This window comes from Talpa occidentalis, unplaced genomic scaffold (genome assembly GCF_014898055.3).
Source record: "Talpa occidentalis isolate TD23 unplaced genomic scaffold, MPIMG_talOcc4v2.1 talOcc4.7, whole genome shotgun sequence".
NCBI classification, from domain to species: domain Eukaryota; kingdom Metazoa; phylum Chordata; class Mammalia; order Eulipotyphla; family Talpidae; genus Talpa; species Talpa occidentalis.
In genome coordinates this window covers 46777507-46801661 of record NW_023605083.1, presented here as the reverse complement: position 1 = coordinate 46801661, position 24155 = coordinate 46777507, and the positions used below count along the sequence as shown (strand labels likewise).

Sequence of the window (24155 nt, the reverse complement as noted above, 5' to 3'; positions counted from 1 at the left end):
TAATTGGATCCAAGACAATGAGAGGAAGTACAGAAGTTATGGGATGATTCCAAACTGAAGTGACACAAATAAGTACACAAGCGCACCAGGTATGGGGAGTGATACAGCCCTGGCATTCAAATCGCAGGCTGACTCTGTAATTACTGGTCCAGTTGAACCCGTGACTTGATGCAAATCCCTAAGTGATTTGGGACTCCATTTCTATAACCATAGAAGAGGAATAGCAGCTCCATATCTGGTTGGCAGAAATATTTACGAGGGCAGATTTATGAATAAAATCCCTTAAGTTAAGTAGTTCTGTTCCAAAAACAGAACTGAGATTAGATAGTGCTACAAATTGAGTAGTTGTATTGTTAGGTATTGATTCAAGCTTAGGGCTCTTCCTGTCTCTCAATTAAGAAGACGTCCCTCATTAATTTATACTACATCAGGGAAAGGCTGAAGATCTAAGGGGGGGGGGGCAGACTCCCTGACACTGTTAATAACAGAGGACAGGGCCTCCTGATTGATTGGAAAGGAGTGAGGTCACAGGCCCAGTGCCAGAAAATCTGTTTTTCCAATTTTTTGCACTGTGACCCAGAAAAGGCATTATCAGTATTTACATTTTGCTCCTGAAGATTCATTCTTTCTCTTTTCTTGGTAAACAGATACTTGTTCTGGAGGCAGTAACTTTTATATATGGTAGTGAAGAGTAAAGAATATAGGAGGGGGATGGAGGAGAAAGTCGGAAAATTTCAAAGCTTCTTTGATACCACCATGATCTTAACATCCAGACTACAGACTAACAGAAATAGAAATATGGATGGTGAAAATGAAAAACGAAAATTCTCTCTCTCTAAGGCAATGCTATTAAGAATTTGGAAGAACTCAGGATTTAAATTTTGCATTAATCAAAACACAAACCATAGTGTCTCTTACACCTTCCTATTTATGAATTTGTATCAACTACCTTGAGACTTAACTTAAATTTTAATTTTGCACATGTCCACACCACTTTGAACTGATCTTACCCTTAACCTAAGTCACTTTTAAATTTATCTTTTGGTTACACATTCTTTTATTTTATGAACATCTATCTGTCTATTCCTAACGTAACTCTGACAAAACCTTTTGACTGATTAAGTAGTCTAAAGCAGTGTTACCGAGTAGTCAACCCCCAAATTATTATTCCTCAGTAACAAGATAATGTGTTTGTGCCATAATTAAACCAACTATTTAGTCAAGCAGGTAGGTTTGTTTTTGTTTTAAACAACACTGACATTTAGATGAATGAATGGTACAAGTGTATCATGGCACTGTCCACTCTTAAACCATTCGCAGACCTGCACTAGTCCAAGGGTATGCTGAGCAGCTTGCTCTAACACAACACTCCTACACTGCTTATTGCCTAGGACGTTAGAAGAGGTGAGAGGTATATTCCCTCAAGGCAACAAAATTCCCCAACATAGACCTAACAGAACATTCTTTGATCTACTGACATAGCTTAGAGAAGCTAAGTGTCCATATTAGACTTAAGTGCATGTGACAGCTTACAAATCACTTCTGCATACTGACCAGCCAGAGGTCTTCCCACCAGATAATGCTAGAGGGGTCTCATTGAGCAGAGGTGCAAGAAGGGAAAAATATTTGTTTTCTCTGCAGCAATGTAACAATTCATCAGTCACCCCCTGGAGTTCAGTGAGGCTACTTAAAGCTAGGTGGTATTAAAATCACTTCCATTTGCTGAAATGTCCCCAAGGTGCAGACTCTGGAACTTAAAATAGGAGAGGTTACACAGATAACCACACCACAATCTATCTTAACATCCCAAATCAGGGTCTTATTCAAGAAGCAACACAGACTCTGATGTTCTAAATAAAGTACACCATGGGAGCAAGAAAGAACATAGAAATGGAAGATATCCTGGAGTTTCTTTGGCTCCATGCTACTCAAAATGTGGTCAGTAGACCAGCAGCATCCCTGAGCAATAGAAATACGGTCTCTCAGGCACTAGTCCAGGTCTGCAGAAACAACCCAATTTTAACATGATCCCCGTGATTTGTATGCACATGGAAATTTGAGAAGAACTGCGCCTCGAGTTCATTGGTTCTCACCCCTAAAAGCTCTCCATGGGGAACTTTTAGAAGGCACTGATACCTGGGTTCCAGGTTGGGAGACCCAGCAACTATTATTTTTATAAAACATACAGCTCCAGCCCTATATATATAGATGAAAAACCAAGAGTCAAAAGAGCTGGACGCTTTACCAAGATCATAGAAAATTACTGGCTGAGTGGGCCATAAGACATATTTAGGACTATGTTGTTCAGAAAATGGTCGACTGTTAGGTTACCAATGAAACAAATATTAATTCTAAAGATCTAAGGTTTCATTTTACTATATACTTTTTTATACTTCTAAAAGTACTTTTGTACTTCCAAACATACGTTGTTTATGTATTACACTTTGGATCTTGACCACCATTTTTCAGTGGGGTAGGGAATATAATTCTCCACCAGTCACAGAACAGTTGGTGGAGACAGGTGAAGCTTTAGCCATGACCTCTGCTCTGTTAGCAGGCAGCACCATGGGAGACTCTTTTTCTTTTTCTTTCAAAAATGTCTTTACTATGAATATATATTACTTTTTTTTTTTTTAACAAAACAAAGCACTTCAAAACTACCTTTTAAAGACCTCAATTTAACTTAAAGCTGAAAAGTCCAAAAACAAGGGCACCCACTGTGTTCCAAATATCAATTTTTTCCAAAGCACAGAACTGATAGTGCCCCTATGGTAAGAAACTGCCACAACTGTTGACCCTCTTGGTGGTTGATGATTATGTCACTGCATTCAAATCATCGATAAATTAGCAGCACTGGATACATGGGGGTACATCAGGGAGTATGGGTAGAGTACAGGATATTAAGAACTGCGGTCAGATTTTAAAAAAATACCTCACAAAGCAACGTATGTTTCTGATAGTTGAACATACTGCATGACAGACAGCAAAACCACATTTCTGCATGAGTGTGTTGTATATGTGGTTTTTTCGGGAATGGATCTGTGGCTTTATGCCACCAAGCAATATTTTGGTTTACCAAAATGTACTCTACACCCTTTTTAATTTGATGTTTACTTAACTTCCTTTACTATCACTGTTGTTTCTCAACTAGAGTAGCAGTGTCTAAAAAGGGAGGAAAGGTTTAAAATATAGAATATGCTTCACATTACAGAAAAAAAAGTAAATTAACTATATACATATCATTCAAATGGACTAAAGCATGCATCTTAATTTTGGCATTTAGCTTATCAGGGACACAATAGTTGAAATAATAATTATTTTTTAAATATAATAGTTTTTTGAGACATTGTAGACTCAGCTAATGTTCGCATGAATTTCTCACCAGGAAAAGGAGATGGAATTACTGACCTAACCCCAGTTACTGGCCAAATGATAAAAAAATTAAAAAGAGAAGAATGACTGCAGCAAAGTTTCCAAAGTTGATGAATAATTTAAAGGATTCTGTACCTATTTTTAATGTTAAAAAAAAAAAAAACTTTAAAAGGAAAAAGTGAAAAATCAAGTAACTTGCAAACTCCCACTGTTATATCTATATAAAGGTAATGGCAGTAATCAAGCAAAAATGAAGAGAAATGCTCTCCTACACTGACACAAAGGTCAAACACCTTCCTTAAAATAAGTTCCTAAAACCACTGCCCACAAAAGGCTGCCTGGCTATTCGTTGTGGTCTGGGTATAGAACAAGGACACGAAAACAGGTCTTGCAGAAAAGAAACCTCGAGGTTCTTGGCAGAAGTACGGTTTTGGCAGGAGATGAAGGGAAGGTGCTGATATGAAGGCATGAAGGCAAGGAAAGCAAAAAACGCCATTTCCTTCTCTCCTTGCTACGCACCTCACCAGCCTATATAATCAAAAGCCAAGTCTCCCCCATCCCTTTCTACTGATGGTTCTACCAGTCTGGAGCTTAATGTCTTGGAATGTTTTTCCCCAATTCTCATCCAAAGAATTGCTGGCTCAACTGGGTTCCTCCTTTCGAGGGCCAGGTTACCTCTTCATGTCAAGCAGTCAGGTCCCTGTCCACTCAAATCATTTTAACCAACATTTATTGAATATATGCTGTCAGACCCCAGGCTAGACGCTGAGACTAAAATGAACTATCAGACACAAACTCTGTCGTACTCTCTGATTAATCCTCCCTGTGTTTTCCTTCAACAGCCCATGTACTAGAACTAGCTTTCAAGGCCGTCTTTAATGCATCTCACACTAACCTTTCTCAACCCTTCCCTGTCACTCAAGCAAACTGGAACTGCTAATCACAGGCTAAAATGTATAGCAGTTTCCTGCGTCCTGGATTCTACTTGGCATTCTCCCTTTTCCTTTCCTCCTAAGTGACAACCCCTTCTCCTGAGGTCCCACTAAAATGTCCCCACATCCTCTATAACAACATCCTTAATCATTCCAGAGCCAGAAAGATTTCCTTTTCTGCCTATCATGTCACAGCAGTGCCATCACCACATACTTTCTCATGTTGTTCCTCCCATCCAAATGCCACAAAAACATCAGAATCTCCATGAAGAGAAGGTTCTACCTCTCACACGCCTAACCCTCAAAGCATGCTGCCCACAGTATGAAATCCATTTGCAGTTATCCAATAAATAAAAGCTATCAAAATCTATGCTTTCCATCTGAGGTGTCCAGCACTACAGAAACTTGGCTCAACAAAGGAAGAATTAAACAACCCCATGAAGATGAAGTTCTTTTTCTGGCTTACGTCTTTAGATTATAATCTTCTTAATCTCTGTAGGTCTGCTTCTAGATATTTCAATTACAGAAGGCAAACATTGCCACTTAGAAAGTTAATTTTGTGGGAGAGCCTCTGATAATCAGAACCATGCCCCAATCTGTAAACTCAACTATCAAAGATAAAACAAGACTTACAGCTCTAAGCTGGGAAGACAACATTAATGCCACCTCTCAATTCAAATCCCAACAAATATGTTACCAATTTTTTTTTTTCTATATGCATCTTCAACTGATGCAAAACATCCTAAGAGCTCTAGTTTAGATTTCAAGAAAATCCTATTGGTAGTGCTTAGCTGTGGTTAAAGTAGGGTCCTAATTATGGGCCTCCTTCCTAGGTCAGTCATATCAAGCATTTGGAAGTGTACTGCAACACCAAAAAGCAAAGTATTTATACATAAGTGTACTCTGCCTGACCCAGCCTCTCCTAAATCTGACATCTCATGAATGCAGAGGAAAAAGGCTTACAAGAAAATAGAGCTACCAAATTGTCGACAATCTCCACATTCCTGGTACCTATATAAAGGAGAAAGATACTCAGGGATTTTGCAGGACACAGTTTCTCCATTAAGAAGCGCAAACAACCATTTTGTCTTCTCCACCATAGCCAAAAATATGTTCATCAAGTAAATTAACTGTAGAATTGCCACCATGTTTTTTACTGACTTTAGGTGAACTATAAAATTTTGCAGTTTAATTTAAAGCAGGCATTCTTAGAGGCAATAAGCCACACTTAAGAACAGTTTTATATCTTAAAAAAAGAAAAAAAACAAAAGCTTTTAAAATAGCCCACTCAGTCACAGCAGGGCACAATGGAATATGGAGGGGGAAGCATACCCAAGTGAAACTCAGGTTCACTGATCAGTGTCCACACATTCAAACATATTAATAAAAAACAAAAAACAAAAAAAAAACCCACGTTTCAGATTCATGGGCTACTTAGAAAACTCAGGATTCCATTTTATTACAATGTAATCAGGACGAGCCAAAAGCAAGCACAATACACTTAGGTTTGTATACACAAACCATGGTCAACAAGAGATAGTTAAAGAATTCAGAAAGGTTGATTCTTGAGCACAATCCGTCAGATACTAATAGCACCACTGTGACAACCAGAAGTATCTCCCAGACATTGTTAAATGTCCTCGGAGAAAAGAATGGCCCTAGTTTGAGACCACTGCTCCTGAGAAACTCTCACTCATTTGGGTTCTGGTTTGCTCACTGGATCAATGAATGCTATAAGGACTATGTTCCCACAGAAGAAGACACACAATCCTTTTCAACCTAACCAAGGACCTCCATCCCATTCTCATCCCAGGCAGGCACTCAATGATTTTTTAGTCCTCTGGACAGTCCCATGTGGTTATACACAGTTCCGTGCCTAGTTTAGGAACGTCACAGTCAGAAATATAAAAATATCGATAGGCCTCTGATCATCAGGTCATGAGCCTGCAATGGAATTTACAATAAAATGATGAACCAATTGATTCATTAACCCAAAGCTTATTCACAAAAAAAAAAATCACACTATTTCCCCAACCTGGAAAAGCTAAGCAATTCATGGTCTTGTGCATGACTCTGCAGCTCTGGCTGAAAAAAAAAAAAAAAAAAAAAAAAAAGCAACCACCCAAGCAACTCTCCACTTAACAATTACACTAGTAAAAAATGTCCTAAAGCAAAAATTAAAGGAATTGTTTTGCAAATTAAAAACAATATGAAGACCAAAGGTTTTTCCATTTGTTTGAATGTTAAAGCAGACACTCCAGGCAGGGGAGAAGCAGTTAGGTCAGGAAAGCAGCTCCAGGTAATCAAGACTGCACCCTCCCCTCCTCCCCCTTCTCAACAAAGACTAGGGGGCTAAGGACTTCCTGAGAATTCAAAAAGCACTTTCCTAATACAAACACAAATTACTATTTGTAACATTTAAGGTCACTGTGTACAGAACACAGCTAGGTACATTAAAAAACAAAAACTAAACAAAAGAAGCCAACCCTTTTCATATGGTCTCTTAGAAAGCAGGTATTGTCAATGGTTAAAAAACATTCAATTCTGGGTCTCTCTGGTGGCACAGTGGTTGAGCGCTGGGTTGCGAAGCTGCCCGCGGCCTCTGTGGTGCCGGTTCGATCCCCGATCCCCGGCTGCTCCCTGGCCACCTGAGGAGGGTCCCACATGGTGCGCAGACCTCTCCTGCTGCCCGCTGCTCCCCTCAGCAGTGTACTTCAGTCCTTCTGCCTGCTCTGCTCCCGGCTCTGACACTGGTGAATTCTCTCACCCTCCCGTGCTTCTGACTGTACCCAGTACATGTATAAACAAAACAAATAAATAAATAAAACATGCCTCTATTAAAAAAAAAACAACATCATTCAATTCTGAAGGCACACTGCTGAGACCTGAATCACCATTCTGCAACTTACTAGCTGTAAAACCCTGAGCAAATTCCTTAGCTTCTCTTTACCTTAGTTTTGTTATACATAATGAGACTAACCAGACTGCTTTATCAAAGGGCCATGAATTAAATTAATACACCTGAAGCACTTAGTACATCCCCTTGTAGCCAGCAGGCATTCAATACATGTTGACTGTTATTAATATTCACCAACAATATACATAGGGAAAATCTGTAACTAGTTACAGATGGGCTGTCAGTTACTGATAGGCCCTTAGCCTAGTGATGACTTCTGACATAGGTGTGCCCTTACCTATGAAAGATGTAATATAAGTAGGTTGTAAAACACTAGCAATATTGGCACTGGCAATTTTTTAGTTGTCCACAACAACCTAACAAAGTAAAGCTTCTCAAAAAAAAAGAAAAAGAATTTCCCTCTAAACCTTAACTTACTGAAATGGCATGCATTCAGTGTCAAGCAATGAAATCATGGACAGACTTTTTGCTAAGACTGGTCTTTTAAATTCTGTTATAGCCAAAATGTTAGGGGGAAAAGGATGTCATAAAGCTAATTCCATACAGGCTTTGTGGACTCCACCCCCACTCCAGACCAAAGCCATCAGGACAATGGGAAAGACAAATCCCATCACCACCAAAGGGCAGGTTGCTGGAACCTGAGGGTGGGGTTAAGCAGCCAGGGTTGGTATAAAACCAGACACGTGGCCTTTTGGGGGGGGGGGGGGTTCCCTTTTTGGCTCTCCGCCAGATCGCAGCGCTTGGCCAGCTCTGAGAGTGCCTTTGGGTTTCCAGGTTGGCGGATCAGGTAGGACACATTAAAGACTTTATTTCCCTATTTTCTCCCTGAGTTGTACATTTCCTCATTTCCCCTTCCCTTGTAAATAAGCCTTTTATTAACCTTTTGTGTGTGTCTGTAGTGGAGTATTAATAAGTCCCTTTTAAGCACACGGGTGAGGACCCACAGCCAGGCAACCCGTTTTATATCAGGGCTGCTCTGTAACAAAAAGATACCTTAGAAAGCCATCTGCAAATGAGTGTAAACCTAACTTTTAAAAGCTGCCTGAGCACCAGATCAAGGACCTGTGGCAGAACCACAATGAGCACGAACTTCTGATTGCCTATCTTGGCCTGTTTTGCTCATCATATAAAGCCAAGACCTCCCTCAGAGCTCAGAAACAAAAATAACTTATACACACATAAGTTGAAACGCAAATGAAACCAGTTTTTAGTTATCCCAGCATTCACTTACTCATTTCCTCTACTATGTTCAGGCCCTGTTTAGATGCCAGGGATATAGCACTGAACAAAACTCATTCTTCATACCTTAGAGAGGAAGCCAAGCTTTCCCATATCCCAATTCATCAACTCAAAATGGTCATGGTTAAACATTTTGCCCTTTTTTTAATTTACCTACAATTAACTTATCATAAACGAAGTTAAGAAGTCCAGCCCTTCCCTAAGCAACAGATCCCTGAAAGGAAAATGCAAGAGGCCTAAGGACTGGAAAGTTTAAGCCTACTGTAACAAAGTTTACAGACCTACTTTACCATAAGCACCATGAGGTTAAGAAACTGACATCTACCTTGGATTCAGAAAGGAAATTAATCCCAGGAGCTAATTAACAACAGAAAATAAACTACTACATATGGCTTATCACTTTGGGAGAAAATTAACTGGATTACATTGTAACTCACAATTTCAGAAACTGTATGATGCTATTTCCTAATATATGCAAAAGGAAGGACATAAAAATTGATCACTTAAAAGCATCGCTAACTTTACACATATATCTTGTTTTATAATACTGCTCTTATAGTTCTGCGTCAACATGACTTTATCCTGAATGTTGACCCCAAGAGAATTAAGTGAATTCTAAACCATCCACTAACTTTGTTGTCACTTAACGTCTGAGTCTTATTCTATTCATTCACAGGCTGGGGAAAAAAAAAAAATTTTTTTAAAGATTTTTATTTATGCATTTTTGCATAGAAGAGCTGGAGTGTAGGCCACAGATGCAGGGGGCGAGGGGTGAGAGGATTCACCAGAGAGTGGGGAGCAGAGCAGGCAGATTTACTGAAATATACTGCTAAGGGGGAGCAGCAGGCCAGACAGGAGAGGTCTGCGGCACCATGTGGGTTAGCTCTCTGGCCAAGGATCGAACTCAGGCCATCACAGTGATAGAGCTGAGACTTAACCCTAGGCCACCAGGGAGGCCCCAGGATGGGGAAAATGTCTTATCAACATTATTGAGGCTAAATAATCAGTGAGAAAACACCTTGTAAAAGATAAAGTATTATAAAATATGAAATTCTATACCTAGTTTCATTGGGTAATTTCAGAATTAAAAAAAAAAAAAAACTCTTGAAAACTAAAAACATAAAAATGATACTCAAAAGAAATAACCTCAATTTCTGGTCATCGAGAAACAGAAAATAAACCAAAACCATTTTAAGTCATTTTAGACCAAAGGACTAAAAGAGCTCTCAGCATTCACTTACATTCTAATTTTAAGCTGAGAAAAGTATCCTGAAAAGTTAAAGTACCAAAAATTTAATATAGCTGGTTAGTGGTAGGACTAGAAAGTGTCCTAAACACAGCATTTGGAATATGGCAGAAATCTCTATCATACACCAATAACCTGGAGTCAATACCAGGTTACATTTTACTGGCTATTGGCTGGTTGATCTCAAGAAGTTAATTTCTCTGTGTCTCAGCCTCATATATAAAATGGAAATAATACTATAATTGCATAAGGTTGTTATGAGAATATATGAAATACCACCTGCAAGGTAATTCTCTAAAACTGCATACTGTGGGCCTCCCCGGTGGCGCAGCGGTTGAGCGCTGGGTTGCGAGGCTGCCCGCAGCCTCTGTAGCGCCGGTTCGATCCCCGGCTGCTCCCTGGCCACCGGAGGAGGGTCCCGCATGGCGCGCAGACCTCTCCTGCAGCCCGCTGCTCCCCTCGGCGGTGTACTTCGGTCCTTCTGCCTGCTCTGCTCCCCGCTCTGGCTCTGGTGAATTCTCTCACCCTCCCGCGCTTCTGACTGTACCCAGTGCATGTGTAAACAAAACAAACAAATAAATAGATAGGTAAAACATGCGTCTATATAAAAAAAAAAAAAAAAAAAATAAAACTGCATACTGTTATGATTATTCTTTTAACAACATTATACCATCTATACCACTAAAAATACATCTTTAAAGTTTCTTGTGTCTTGAAAAGAGACAGAAGCTTGCATTTTCACTTATTTGGCAGGAAGTTAGCTAAACACACCACAGTATAGTTAAGATCAATATCTTCCCACCCACATGTACACATATCTATTAATAGTAAAAGAATTCTTCAAATACACACTGACTAGTGATAGTGATGTTCAAACTGAATTTTAAATTCAGTTAGGGAGAGTTCATGCTTTCATCTTTAAAAAGGCAGATTCAAAATGCTAAAATCTATCTATTCTACTTTAACTATCCTAATGGGGCCCTGAAAGGCACACCAAGTAGTTGCCTTTACTTCCCATTTTCAGCTGTCATTTTTCACAAACTTAACAAGTAGGTACACCACAGGCCTAACTACCCTTGGAAGCTTAGCATGTTATCCTGTAACCCAAATAAAACCTTCAAAATGTAAAATCACACTTTTCTTGGCTAGCTTGACTTGCATCTAATAATCCTCCCTCATTCACCACATCTTTCACGAGCACCTACTATTTGATAGACATAGCTCTCAATTCCAGGGACACAGCAGAGAACAACAATAAACACCCCTATTCCTGTGGAGCTGACAGTCCAGGGAGGAAGAGGAGAGCAGCAGAAACAAGTTTATACTTCGCATAGTGTATGTATGCGCACAGCAGACTTCAGGAATTCAGGAACACTCAGTTCTATTAAGTGATGGCTAAAGTAAATCTCGGCTAGAGTATATTTTAATTTCAGAATCTCTCCTCCTTTTGGGCAGGCCCAGACACTGGAAGGGTAGAGGGGAAAGAAGGGGGCTGGATACTCACACACAAACACACAGATCAGATATCTAGTAGAGATGACACAGTAACACCTCTTTTGACAGCCAGGAGCAGCTCCATGCTCCTCCAGTTAAACAAGGCCAAGAACATCACAGAAACAAGTGTACTATTTTCTGTTTAGAAATAGCCTGGCCAGTGAAGAGAGCCCTGGAAGTGAAGTCAAGAAACCTACATTTCTCTTTTTTACCAGTGACTCTAGCATTGCAACATCAGGCGGGCACTTCAGCAGACCCATAGGAACCCTGGTCTCCCTGCCTGCATACTGATCCCTCACTGTGACACTGGGCTAGTCTCTTAAGCCCTTAAGCCTCAGTGTCATCTGTTCAAGGAGGCCAGTGGAATGACATTGCTTGGCAAACTGTCGGGTACTCCACTGACAGAAGCTATTTAAATAAATACATGGATCCAAGCGTGCTACTTGCTTTACAGGAACATCAGGAAGATTAAGGAGAACATATAAAATTTCTTAAGCTCTCAGTAAAGCACTGTGGCTCGTAATTTCTACGATTACTATTCCTTCTAGTTATATTTCTCATATTTTCAAATTCTTGAACCAAAATAATCGACAGACCTAGAGAAGCAAAATGTACAAAGAACAGAATTCTACTTAGAATAATGAAAATATATAATAACAGAAATGAAGCTTGCTAAAAAATTTGAAAGTCATTATGTTCACCTTCCTTCTGCTCAACCTCCCACTTGCCTAAACTGCTGTAAACACCTGGTATCTGTAGGGGCCAAGGGACACCACAATAGCCAGGTCAGGTATAGAGCCCAAGTCCTGTGTCAGGAGAGCAGTCAATTCCTTCTTTCCATGAAAGGCAGAAGTTCCCTCCACAATGATGACAAAGTGACCTATTCACCAGAGGACACAGTACCTAGAGGACACCTGGAAATATTTCTTTTTTGGAACACATTCCTTTATGTTCCAGCTAGGAAAATCCATGCCTGGCCCTTTGTCCCTCTAACTGGAGTACAGGTTACATACTATAGCTGAGGAGTTTGGCTCAGTGGTAAAGAATAGCAAAAGCCTGGCACAAACACTGGGTTCACTCAAAGAAAAGAGAAAGGATATAGATTTGTGTTGACGAATGCCAGCTAAATCCTTTAAGGCAACTACCACTGACAGTTATTACTAAAGCAAAAGTCAAAACAACTCTTAACTTTCACTTTTGACTAAAACTTGTGAGACCCCTCCTTCCTAAGAGTAAAAATTTCATGAAATCTACAAGTGTACTAGCTCCAAGGAAGTCTAAACCTTGCAAACTGTCATTATCAGTACAAACAGTTGTCCCCTCCTTAGTGCACTGCTTTCTGCTTCCCTCCAACAGTCCAACTTGTAAAACTGATAACTTAGCCACAAGACTACCAAATCCGTTACCACTGCAGGGGTGCTAGAGTTTCTCAAGGTGGGGTGTGGGGAGAGATCAAAGGTAAGTGCCTGCTAAAAATCACATCCCTTTCATTCACCCTACAGCCAGCCAATACCCTGCTGCTGTCCTGAAGTGATAAGCCAGACTATCTAGTCACAGAGGCAATAAAAATGTTCTCATTAAAAGCAAACACAAACAACTTCTAATTGCACACTTTAAACCTTTAATTCACAGTTGTCTTTACCTATTCTATAACACAGAAAACATTTGAAAAGTAGTAAAATTCTAGGAAAGGAAAGCCCAAATGAGGAATGTGAAAACACGCAGGTGCCTACATTTTCTTTCCTGAGATGGCAAAAAACACCCAAAAAGGTAGGTCTCATTCCTCAGTCCATTAGTCCAACTGGAACTAATGGGATAGTCCATAGGATATTGCATAGGATACAAAGAACTTTGCCCAGCAAAAAATAAATAAAAATAAACAATATTCAGAGGAGATTAAGGGACAGTGAGAAGGAAATACCCCTTCGTTTGAATGCTAACAAGAAAATTTTTTAACAGTGAAAGCAAAAATACTTGCTTTCATTTAAAAGTTGGAGTTGTGTGTGATTTCCTGCATCTAAGAACCTCTTTCTGAACTACAAAGAGGCCACAAAACATCACATTTTCCTCTCTCAGCTTCCCCCTTCAAAAACCCACAAGATGGTGATTAACAAACAGCCCCTTGTCTTTAGGCATAGTTTCAGAAGCCACAAGGATAAGATAAAAGTTAAAATGGAAGAGCAAGTTTGTAAACAAATGAGAAACAGGTTGCCTAAAGGGAGGTAGCACACTCCATCTCAGTAAGCAAGTAAGCAGCTCTTCTGGCTCTGTATGTGGGAAATGCCAGAGAAAGGGGACCTAGCAACCTTGCCCCTCACTTGCTGAAAGCAGCCTGGATCTGCTGTGCTAGGCAGACCTGCAAAAAATCCCGACACCCCAGGAGCTCTGTGTCTGAACCCAACATTCAGTGACTCAAGAACAAACCAGGAACTAAGCCAGTCTTCCATTCCAGGAATGAATGGGGCCTGAATCTCCAGGGCAGACCCATCTCATAAGAATAATCCTCTCAGGGAAAGTCAAGGGGAAGTTCGGGATCCAACGTCCAATAGCTATTATCACTATGCATAACTGATCCTGTTTAATCACCCTTTGATTGGACATAATCTCTTCCTTAGGATCATCCTGAGAATTAAAAGAATTTTGACAATGTTTTCAGATGAGTGGTAAGTAGTGCCAGATATATAAAAAACATATTCACTTTCATTGAAAGGAACTTCCAGTGCCACTTAACAATCACCACTCTATGTGAAAAATCGTCAGCTATTCTGAAACCTCAAGAAAGAAAATGAAGAACCCCACATGAGAGAAGAGAAAAAGGGGACACCCGTATCATCTAGTCAATACTCCTATTATGCTCATACACTGACAGGCTTCATTTCCTCCTCAAGAGCTTCATGGAAGATCCCAGTGACAAGTAAAACAGCTCCATGGGTCCTACCTAAGGCACTGTCACCTGGCTAGCAACTGCCCGAATGATAGACCCTCTCACTGTTTTGGAAAGATGTTAACTTAAAATCTACATATATCTAAATTTACAAAATAGCACTAAAGTTGGCCTTCTACTCCAAAATATCCAAAAGGGGGAGGAGGGAACCCAACCAACAACCTCCATTTGATTAGTATTTATTGTGGATTACTATGGAAGTATAAGTAATCTTAAATTTTAAAAGGTAGTTATAAATCTTAATGAGAAACACAAGAATTGCCCCTGCCCTCCCTGCCCTCCACTGCATGAATGTGCTCTTCCTAGAGCTTTCATGCAGTCTTCAAACTTTTACTTGTAATCGCTGCGATTTTCTAGCCCACTGTTTACCCCTCTAGATTATTACTGCCTAATATTCATGCAAAAGACAACTGTCAGCCAGCTTCTGATTGGTTTATTAGTTGTTTTCAAGTAGGACACTGCCTTTGATAATAATTCATTTTCGTTATTATAGAAGAGTTCAAAAATCACATCCAATTCTGGAAAAAAAGTCACTGTAAGAACACAACAGACACATTTTTGCCTACATTCTCAAACACCTACTCCTGCATCTAACTCCTCCAACTCAAGCATATATAATCTAACAGGAGATGTGCAAGAAATTAGCAATGTTCAAAAAAGTTTTCTTAAGGGAAAGCCAGTCTAAATAGAAATTTAAACAAACTGACTTTCTTTGTAAGCATTGTCCCCAAATAAATTTATTGCACCCCAGAATTAAGTACACTCAAAGCTGGAAAGTTATGCCAGTCATACATTACTTCAACTTCAATAAATCTCTTTTTACTCCCCAAATCCTCAGTTGCTTGCTAAAATAGTTGACTAAGAAGCACCAACCTAATTAACAATAGCTTCCTCGGCAACAGTGGCCTTGATTTCACTTATTTACACATTAACTGCAGCCTCCTTTTGGCCAATCCAGTCTATTCTCTGTACCATGCCGAGCCTTTTATCTGCCCTGGACAGCATTTTCTCTAGCAGATGAAGTAGATGCCGATTGATTTGCTGTCGAGCATGGTAAATTAATAGCAACAAATTGCTGAGGGCCCGTCTCACTGCTCCACCATGCTTCGGCAGTTTTGCTTTATTTGCTCCATGATGGGCAGCAGTCGGCCTCTTCAAGTCAATTTCTTCTTAACAACCTGCAATACTTTTCAATGGTGAAAATAGAGCTGTTCCTTGTAAGTCAGAAATCAATATCCTATTGCCCTTAGAAAATGCTAAACAAGCAGTATTGGCAATCCACTTGGTACTAGAGGGTATCAGATATAATGCAAATCCATACCGCTTCCCTCCTTGTAGTTATTACAGTTTGCTAAAAGGTTCCTAACGTCATTTATCATCATTTACCATCGACCAGAAAGGCTATGATTATGATATCCTATCAGCTGGCAAGGCCCTTTCATTTCTACTCAATTAATATTTTAGCAGCACTCAAATCGTTGAGGCCCAAGCCTCATAATAAAATTTACATGGTTTGCACTGAAAACAGTTTCTTAGTTCAATTTTTAAAAATTATTGTGTATATATACACAAAAACATTCACACACATAGAAACAAACATAAATGTGCAATAGTTTCTTTTAGATTGTGCTGCAGATTTCTTTCTGGCTTCTAGAGATCAAATACTAAGCTAAATTTTTCTAAAAGCAATGAGACTTTCACATTACAGAATATTAACTACAAGGAAATCATGCGATGTTCTCAATATGTGGTTATGTTCATCTCTGTTTACAGTCCCTACAGGGTGAATTCACTCCCATAGCTATTGTTCCTAATCTGCATCCAATATTCACTTTTTAAAGTGGTAACTGCTGCTGTCAGATTAAATCAGGGAGGTCCTCTTTAATTACAGTTTTACAGGTGAAGGATGGGAACAAACAGCATTTAGCAATGTTATCGACTGCATGCATCACCCTATTCTGCCCACAGTCACTGACCCATTTAGAAGCCAAGCTGTATTTATAAAGAGGAACAATCAGCAAAAAAAGTATCAACTAAGCTGTGGGCCAACTGTCCCATCTAAAACAAAGAACAAAAACCCCCCACTTAAGATAACTCTTTAGGGAGGAAAGGCCCATGTTTTTTCATTTTAAAAAGCTCTATTATGAAGACATCACAATAAAACACGTGCCAATTCTAACTATGCCCCATTTGTCATCTTCACTTTGAAGCTAAGACTTAAGACATCAATTCACATTATAGCCTACAACACCCGAGTCTTAACTTTTCTGGGTTTTTTTCCTCCAAGCTTCATCTGCTCAGCTCTATTGATCCAACTAAGATTAGAAGAAATTAGATACATATTTTATATTTTAATCCCATGTCATGTCACTGAGTTCCCTTTAAAAAAAAAAAAACAAACTACTAATTCTACCAGACTAATGCTATTTACTCAGTTACCAAAATTTAAATTAATTATGTTCTCAAACATAATTGTTAAAAATTGGCAACATTATGCAGGCTTAATTAAGATTAAATCCAATTTACTAAATGTACTTTAATTGGTACTAATTACATTAGCTTTCATTTCAGAATGACAAATTCCCCATAGGTTTCACTTTATAGTTCTCTATCAGAATCAACACAGGGTGACTGAAGATGAGCAACATACAGAAAAGGGAGGAACCAAAATACCAACGACCCCCACCCTGTTTGTCACTGCTCTGTGCTTTTATCCTTTCATCAATTTGCTAAGTCACAGAGTCATGACTCCATCACAGCCATCATTTTCTGTTCCAATGAAAAATTTCTCTAAAAATAAATACTCTCTGGCTGGCAGCAGCCAAAAAGAAGAAGAGCGTTAACCGAAAAATACACAAAGGTTTCAAATATCAGGGCCACCAATTACTAGGGTACTTCCTGGGACTCCGGGGACTCCTCCTCTTGAACCCTTAGAGACACAAATCTAATAAGTGAATAAGCCTAACCCGATCTTGAGAACTAGGCCCAATTATGCTGCAGGGCAACTTCCCTGCATTATTGCTGCTTTCCATTACAAGGGTATCCAGTGAGTGCATCTGGAAGAGAGGCCAAGAGGAACCAAGGCTGTCTGCCTAAGAAAACAAATAAAGACAGATATGCCTCTGTGCTTAAGGGGGTATAGAAAGAAAATATAATAAGTAGGTGGTTTGCAGGGCTGTCTGTATTTCATAATGTGATAAACTGCCTTCAGGATTCTTGATATGATTGAATTTAAAAGCATGAGAAAAAAAGGGAAAATGTACTCCATTCTTAATTTTAAAAAGGCGGCTTTTGAGGCCAGCCGGACAAGATGACAGAATTAGTGAGTTATAAAAATGTGTAAAATTAAGGGATCTCACATAAGCCCACCAAAAGGAAGACAAACAGCCAAATATAAGCTCGGTGCCTCTTAGAAATCTAAATGGTAGAAAGATCTGGAAATTAAGTGGTTAAGGTAAACAAGATACAGAAGGAGAAATAAAGGGACATTAATCATCTGGACCAATCTTTAAAAGACACTAATTAATCTTGGGTGGTGGGGTGAAGACAAAAAAAAAGGGACATGTACAAGATCCAGACCTGAAATGACATGTAATGAGGATAAGAAACAATATCTCTCATATAATTTATTCTTGTAAGGTAGGGCTAGGGAGAGTCCATCCATAAGCTTGATGGATTTTGTTTCAGCAGGAGATATTTACATTACTAATCTAAATAGAAATGGCTAAGCTGACAAAATAAAAACTTAATTTTAACATGCAGAAAGCTCTACTGTAATGCTAATATTGACAAAAACAAGTAGCATATGAAGCAAAAAGTATTTGAAATAAAAAGTCCTCAGTGTAACGACTCATTTTTTCCAACTTTCTGTTTTCAAGCCCAGCCTAGCCGATTGCTTTTATTGTCTGTCATCTTTTAAAGATCTACTATCTGAGTAGATTCTGAATATGTGGCAATTATAACCAAAAAGGAATCCATAAACAGTGCAAGTCTAATAATATGTGGTCATTTCATATTTTTAAACTTAAAAGGTAATGACATTTACCATAAATATAACGATGAAAAGCTTTAAGTTTCCCTCATCTTTTACCAGCAAGTAAACAGACACACACTTATTCTGAAATGGTTGATGACACCTGAAGCACTTTCACTAGATCACTAAAAATAAATGTCTCCTAAAGGAATTATCTCTGCCAAACAACGGTTTATATATGTATGCTGTTTTCTATCTAGGAAACTCAAACCAAACCATTTTATTCAATCTCCTATAAGAAGGGTTGTTTGAGTCATACCTTTCAAGGTTTTCTGACTAATCATTATCTTTCTTTTTTCATTTTGGCTGAACTAATGTCTAGATTACAAGACCCAGTATTGAACCTTATCAGATCTTCCTATCAGCTTCATTTACTCTACAAATTTTGGAAATAACAATCACAGTTCCTGGTAAGACCCAACTAAGTAGCCTCTGGGGACTGGTAGGAGGATTTTACATCAATTTCTTTTGTAGCTCCACAGATTTAATTTTGATCCTCTCAGCTCACCTTCTATCCATTCTTTCACACTGAGCCAACAAAGACTACATACACAATTTACAGTTTTAGTTTTTAATATTTTCCAAGAGGAAGCTGTTTTATAAGTTTGTAAAACCCAAAATACATAAATTAACTTTCAAGAGGACAAGATATATTTAAAAATTCAGTCAGTGCTTTTCAAAATGCATGAAGTTTAATATACATTCAGTTTTAAATCACATTTTTAAATGATAAAAATTATGCCAATACGCAAAAACATGGAGAGCCACACCTGAAAAAATAGCACTCTCTTCAGTATCTTAAAACATAGGTAACCACAAGAATGTGCAGAATAAAACTGCAAAACATACAATTTTCTATCTAAAGTGCATGCTATTACTGTCATTTAAAATGGTTATAAAGAAATAATAACTTACCTGTTTGTGCATTTCTATATTCAACCCATAGGACATCTCATAATACTGTCAAAAAAGGAAAAGCAATTAATTTTGTGTTCATCAATCTTTCTAGCTTGTTCAAAATCCCTCACATGCATTTAAAACAAATAAAAAAGCGTCGCCCAAACCAAAATTTCCACAGCACCTATCCTGCTAAATCAGGAGGATCACTCTATTATCTATAGCGGATTAAACTAGAGCTACCTTAAGACACAGACTCTAAGAACTCAAAAAACTAGGAAAATCAAGCTCAAGCACAGCACCTTTACACATAACAAGCAGATTTACGCCAAAAAGGTCCAATAAAAATGTGGTACCATACAAACTAATTCCTAGGCAGAGTAGGCAACTTAATGGCAAAAACTTGCCTCATACGGATGCTGATCCTTCGAAAGAACTGCTCAAAAAGGTGAGGATGACACTACTTCAGGAGTCTGATTTCTCTTTTTCAGGGTACTGCTCATGTTCATACATTCAAAGGAGAAAGGTCTTATAGGAAATGAATGCATTATTCTGGAGTGTATATGAGCAAGCATAACAATATGCTTGGTAATACTTCTGAAAAAAGTCGATCTGATTTTTTTTGGGGGGGGGAAACATGTATTAAGTATATATAACTGAGGCTACAGAAATTCTGGCAGAACAAATAAGTTATACTGGAGGGTACAACACTTCTCAAATCAATGTAACACTATAAACATTGAAAACACACAAAACACCAGCAAATACACGTGTACTAGTAACACAAAGAGTGGGGAAACAATTGAAGTGATGTCTGGTGTCTTTTCTTACCTACATCATTCCTGAAGAATGAATAAAACCCAATAAAATCTTACAGAAAAAAACTGATTAAAACTGTTTGGAACAAGACTAATAAAACAACAGAGAAAATCACTAGCAAAAACATTTTGCATATGACTCTGAACAAAATATGTATATTTTTCCAAATCTATAAAAACAAAGCACAGAAAATTATACCCCATGCAACAGAACTTTTTGAAAATTCCAATCAAGCTGGTTTTCAGAGGCAAGTTATAACATCCTGGAATTACGGGTTGCTAATGGTCACATTCCCACAACCTCAAATACACTAGGCACCGCGACTGTGATCTGTCCTGCAGCCTCCAGCAATCTGAATGTTTTCTTGCTTTTGGTATCCCAACTAGGCACTTAGAATCCGGAACAGTTTTCTTACCATGACATAATGCCGCTGCATCTCAGTCTTCTCACTGGCGAGTTTCTCACATTCCAGCTTCAGGCTATTGAAGACAGAAAAAATCTAAGTATGCAGATCTTGACTTCCATCCTTCAAATGTAAATACACATCCCCTCCTCTAAATCATCACCTCCAGAATGCCAAATCAACTATCTTAAATACCACTCTCATTATTGAAGGAGAGAGAAGGGGGATTGGAACCAGCCTGGACTTGCCCTTTCAGTAAGGATCAAATGTGAGGGTTTTGTTTGTGTTAAAGAAAAAAAATCCGACAGCCAATTTAATTCCAGAACCTCATCAAGAAATGAATATTCTCTATATTCACTTAATAATACAGGAACAAGGAAATAAACATCAAAAATGTCTAGGTATCAAGCGCCAATAAATCCCCCAGAACGTCACAAGCTTTTTTTCCCTTTAATGTTCCAAGAAGAGATTAATGAAAATATGAATCAAGCTTGCCTTATGAATGATGTCTTATTTTTTCCCTCCAAAACAGAGACAAGTTGAATACCACCACCAAGGGGGCAAAGTGTAGATCGGGTTCAGTGGTTTGTTTTGGTTCTTGCACTTATGAAATAAGAATTGCATGTCACTAAAAAGCCGGCAAAAGAAAAATATTTCAAAAGCACTCTAAGTCTAATGCAACTGTCTAAATACGACAGAATTTTTTCGGCATAAAAGTAATGAAATCGTTCACTTGCGACTTTCAGGGCGCTCAGCTCTTGGTATTTCAGTGCAATGGCAGAGAGAAGTGAGAAGGAATCAAGCCCGAGTAATAACCCAGGAAGTCAAAAGGCCCCAGAATCTTCCCAACCTTCCATTCTCCTGGCCCCAATAAATCAATATCGAAAGTTTGGCCTCAGCGTTTTCCAAGTCTCCCCAGTTTCGATTGTTCTGTCTTTTTTTTTTTTTTTTTAAATTTACGGGAGAAGGGAGGAATACTTGATTTCTTTACACCTGCCCACGAAGAAAAAAAAAAAAAAAGGCCTTAAAAGCTTGTCTTTTTTGCCCATAAGGAAAAAAATACCACCTTTGTGGTTCCCCCCCCCCCCCCCCCCAGGAGGGGAAGAGGCGTGCTGGGGAGGGGTGGGGCAGTAGACAAGAGCTAAGCAAACAGGAGGATCAGCTAAAGTCAATATCGTTACCTGTGGTATTGAGCTTGTAAAAACTGAAACTCTTCCTTAATCCGATCACAAGACTCGGAAATTGTAAATTTAAAGGGTTGAGCAGGCTGATGCGGTGCCTAAAGAACAATAATAAAATATTTAATTAGCCCACATCCCAGGCGAGGCAGGGGGATGGAGAGAAGCGACCACGCGCCGCGGGCGGGGGTTGGGGGTGTCACCGCGCCAGCCCGCAAAGAGCGATTAAAACTGCCCCCCCACCCCCCCAACCCGGCCGCAAGTCGGGCAAGGGCTGGTTTCGGGGTGGCCGCAGGCCCCGGCGTCCTCCCGCCCTTCGGGACCCCGAGGGTGTGAGGCCCCGCTGCCCTCCCCAGCCCCCTCGGGGCGCCGGGGGGTCTCCCCGCCGCACCCACTCCCTCCCCACCCGGAATCGAAACTGGCCCGTCGGGGGGACTCGCGCCAAGGCCATGGCGTCCGGCGCGGTCAGGTCGGGGCGGGGGGTCGAAGCCGCCCCTCGCCCGGGGCCGGCGAGCCGGCACGTTGGCTCGCTCCTCCCCGGGGCCCCGCGCTCCGGAGCCGCCGCCGGCCCCGCCGCGCCGCCGCCGCCGCCGAGGGCGCCCTCCCCACCCCGGCGCGGAGTCGCGCCGCCTCCATCGCTCGCGCCCCCCCGGAGCAGCCGCGGCGCGGGGACGACACCCGGCTCCGCGCGCCTTCCCGGGCTTCAAAGACAACAATAAGAAAATGGCTACAACTCAATTGCCTCTCTGCTCCCCGCCATCCCGCGAGGGCCACCGCGCCGACGGGGGCGCGCGAGCGCGGGCGGGCGGGCGGCTCCCCGAGCGGGGCGCGGGGCGCGGGGTCGGGGCGGCCCCCCACGCCCCTCCGGCCGGCGGCCGCAACTCGGCGCGCAGGGGGCGGCGCGGGGACGCCCCGGGCGGGCGGCCGCACTCACCGGGTGCCGGGTCTGCGGGTACATCTTGCTCAGGTCGCGAATCATCCAAGCCGATTTAGTGCGCGGCGCTGGGCAGAGGCGCGCGGCTCATTGGCTTTAATGGCCCCGAGGAGGAGGCGGCGGCGCGGCGGGCGCGGCGGGCGGGCGGGCGGGCGGCCGGGTCCGAGGGGCGGCGCGGGCGGTCCCGGCCCCCGCCGGGTCTCGCGGGACGCGGGCGGGCGCGCGGCGGCGGCTGGGTGCCGGCGGCCGGGCCGCTCCGCATTCCCCGCGGGCGTCACTGGCCCGCCGCGGGCATCGTCCGGCGCGTGTCTCCCGCGGCGCCGCTCGGCCGGGCGCTCCCTCCGCCGACCCCGCGCGGGCGCTCCGAGCCCCGGGCCGGGCAAGTGCGAGGCGCGCGCCCCTGCGCCCGCCGGCAGCGCGGCCGCCCGCCCGCCCGCTCGGTCGCTCGCTCGCTCGCTCGCTCGTCGGCGTCCCACGGCAAACTTTTTTTTTATTTGTCTTTTAATTGGTTGTTATTCCTCCGAATGAATGATCGCGCTCCTGTCGCCGAGCGGCGGCCGACCCCGACTCCTCGGGCTCGGAAGAGGTCCCGGCGGCGCCTCGGGTTTCTCTGGAGCTGTTTTCCCTTCACGGCCACGCTCTTTTAAAAGACACCTTTTAGCTTCTTTTACCACATCTCATTTCCTTATTTTCTTCCTTCCTGTTTTCTTGTCTTTTTTTTTTTTTAAAAACCCCAAGTGGAAGGGGATTATAAAAATAAAAGAGTGAAACGCTTGCGGCTTTTTTTTTTTAATTCTCTCTCCTTTCAAACTCTGCGAACACCACCTCAAAATAATATACAAGTGTGTGAGAGGGGGAAGAAAGCAGCCAACAGCCCAAACACCCGCTCGGAACAGCTCTAACAACACGCTCTGTGTAGGTGACTTCTTTGACCAAATTTAGCAGCAGCTAATCATTAACATTCTGATACATATTCACAACCGTTCGCGGCGGGTCCGCGGAGCATCCCGGGAGATGTAGTCCGCCCCCGGCGACCGGGGCTGAGGATTCGTGTGCGGATGGACTACAAGCACCGGCTGGCCCCGCGACCGCTCTCAGGCTCTCGCCAAGCGCCCCGCCCACCCCCGGCGCGGTAGGCGTCTCCAGCAACCAATCAGAGATGGCTGAACATTAATCGCCGTTCTGTGTTACTGCCCATCATTTCCCTGCTGACAAATAGGGAGTCGGGGGGGCGGAGCCGGCCGGGCTGGATCCCACGTGGGGGCCGGGCGTCGTCCGCGGTTCGGACCAATGATCGGAACGGGATGGAGTTGGCGGGGGCGGGGCGGAGATGTCCCGCCCAAGGCGGAGCCTCGCCTTGGCTGACGTTCCTTAGCGCGAGCGTTCGAACCGGGGAAACATTTGTTCAGCTGTCAATCAAAGTAACGTGGGCCTGGGAGCAGCGACGGCTGCGGCTGCTGTTGCTGCTGCCCCGGCTACGTCTTCAGAACGGGGGGTTGGAGCCGGTGGTGGCGGCAAAATAAAGGGGGTGGAGGGGCGGTGAGGCTGGAGACGGGTCGGGAGACCTTCCGAGTCTTGTCCCCCCTGCTCACCCCCCCCTTCCACCCAGACACCCCCGGCCCCTCACTCGGCGGCCGCGCCAGGAATGCGGACTAATTAGGGTCCAATGTCTCCTTAAAGAGACAAGCTCGGCCTTGTGTAACGCGCCGAAACCCCTGTTGAGACAAGAGAGGGAGGATCACGCCGG

At 42.0% G+C, this 24155-nt stretch overlaps 1 protein-coding gene across 7 annotated transcripts in view; it reads right to left on the bottom strand.

The window, feature by feature from the left end:
* Window positions 1–22532, bottom strand: part of LOC119230973 (transducin-like enhancer protein 4) — a 134865-nt gene extending 112333 nt beyond the window's left edge. For 3 of the 7 annotated variants that reach the window (XM_037492567.1, XM_037492569.1, XM_037492571.1), the window contains exons 1-4: window positions 22409–22532; window positions 21478–21575; window positions 20309–20372; window positions 19093–19137 (exon numbers count right to left, since the gene is read on the bottom strand). In XM_037492567.1, the coding sequence (XP_037348464.1) occupies window positions 19093–19137; window positions 20309–20372; window positions 21478–21575; window positions 22409–22453 (252 nt within the window). In that variant the 5' untranslated portion in view covers window positions 22454–22532. Of the gene's footprint in view, window positions 1–19092; window positions 19138–20308; window positions 20373–21477; window positions 21576–21880; window positions 21955–22208; window positions 22219–22408 lie in introns of those variants that run through there. The other 4 variants (XM_037492568.2, XM_037492570.2, XM_037492572.2 and 1 more) reach the window with 2 other exon arrangements.
* Between the last annotated feature and the right edge of the window lie 1623 nt (window positions 22533–24155).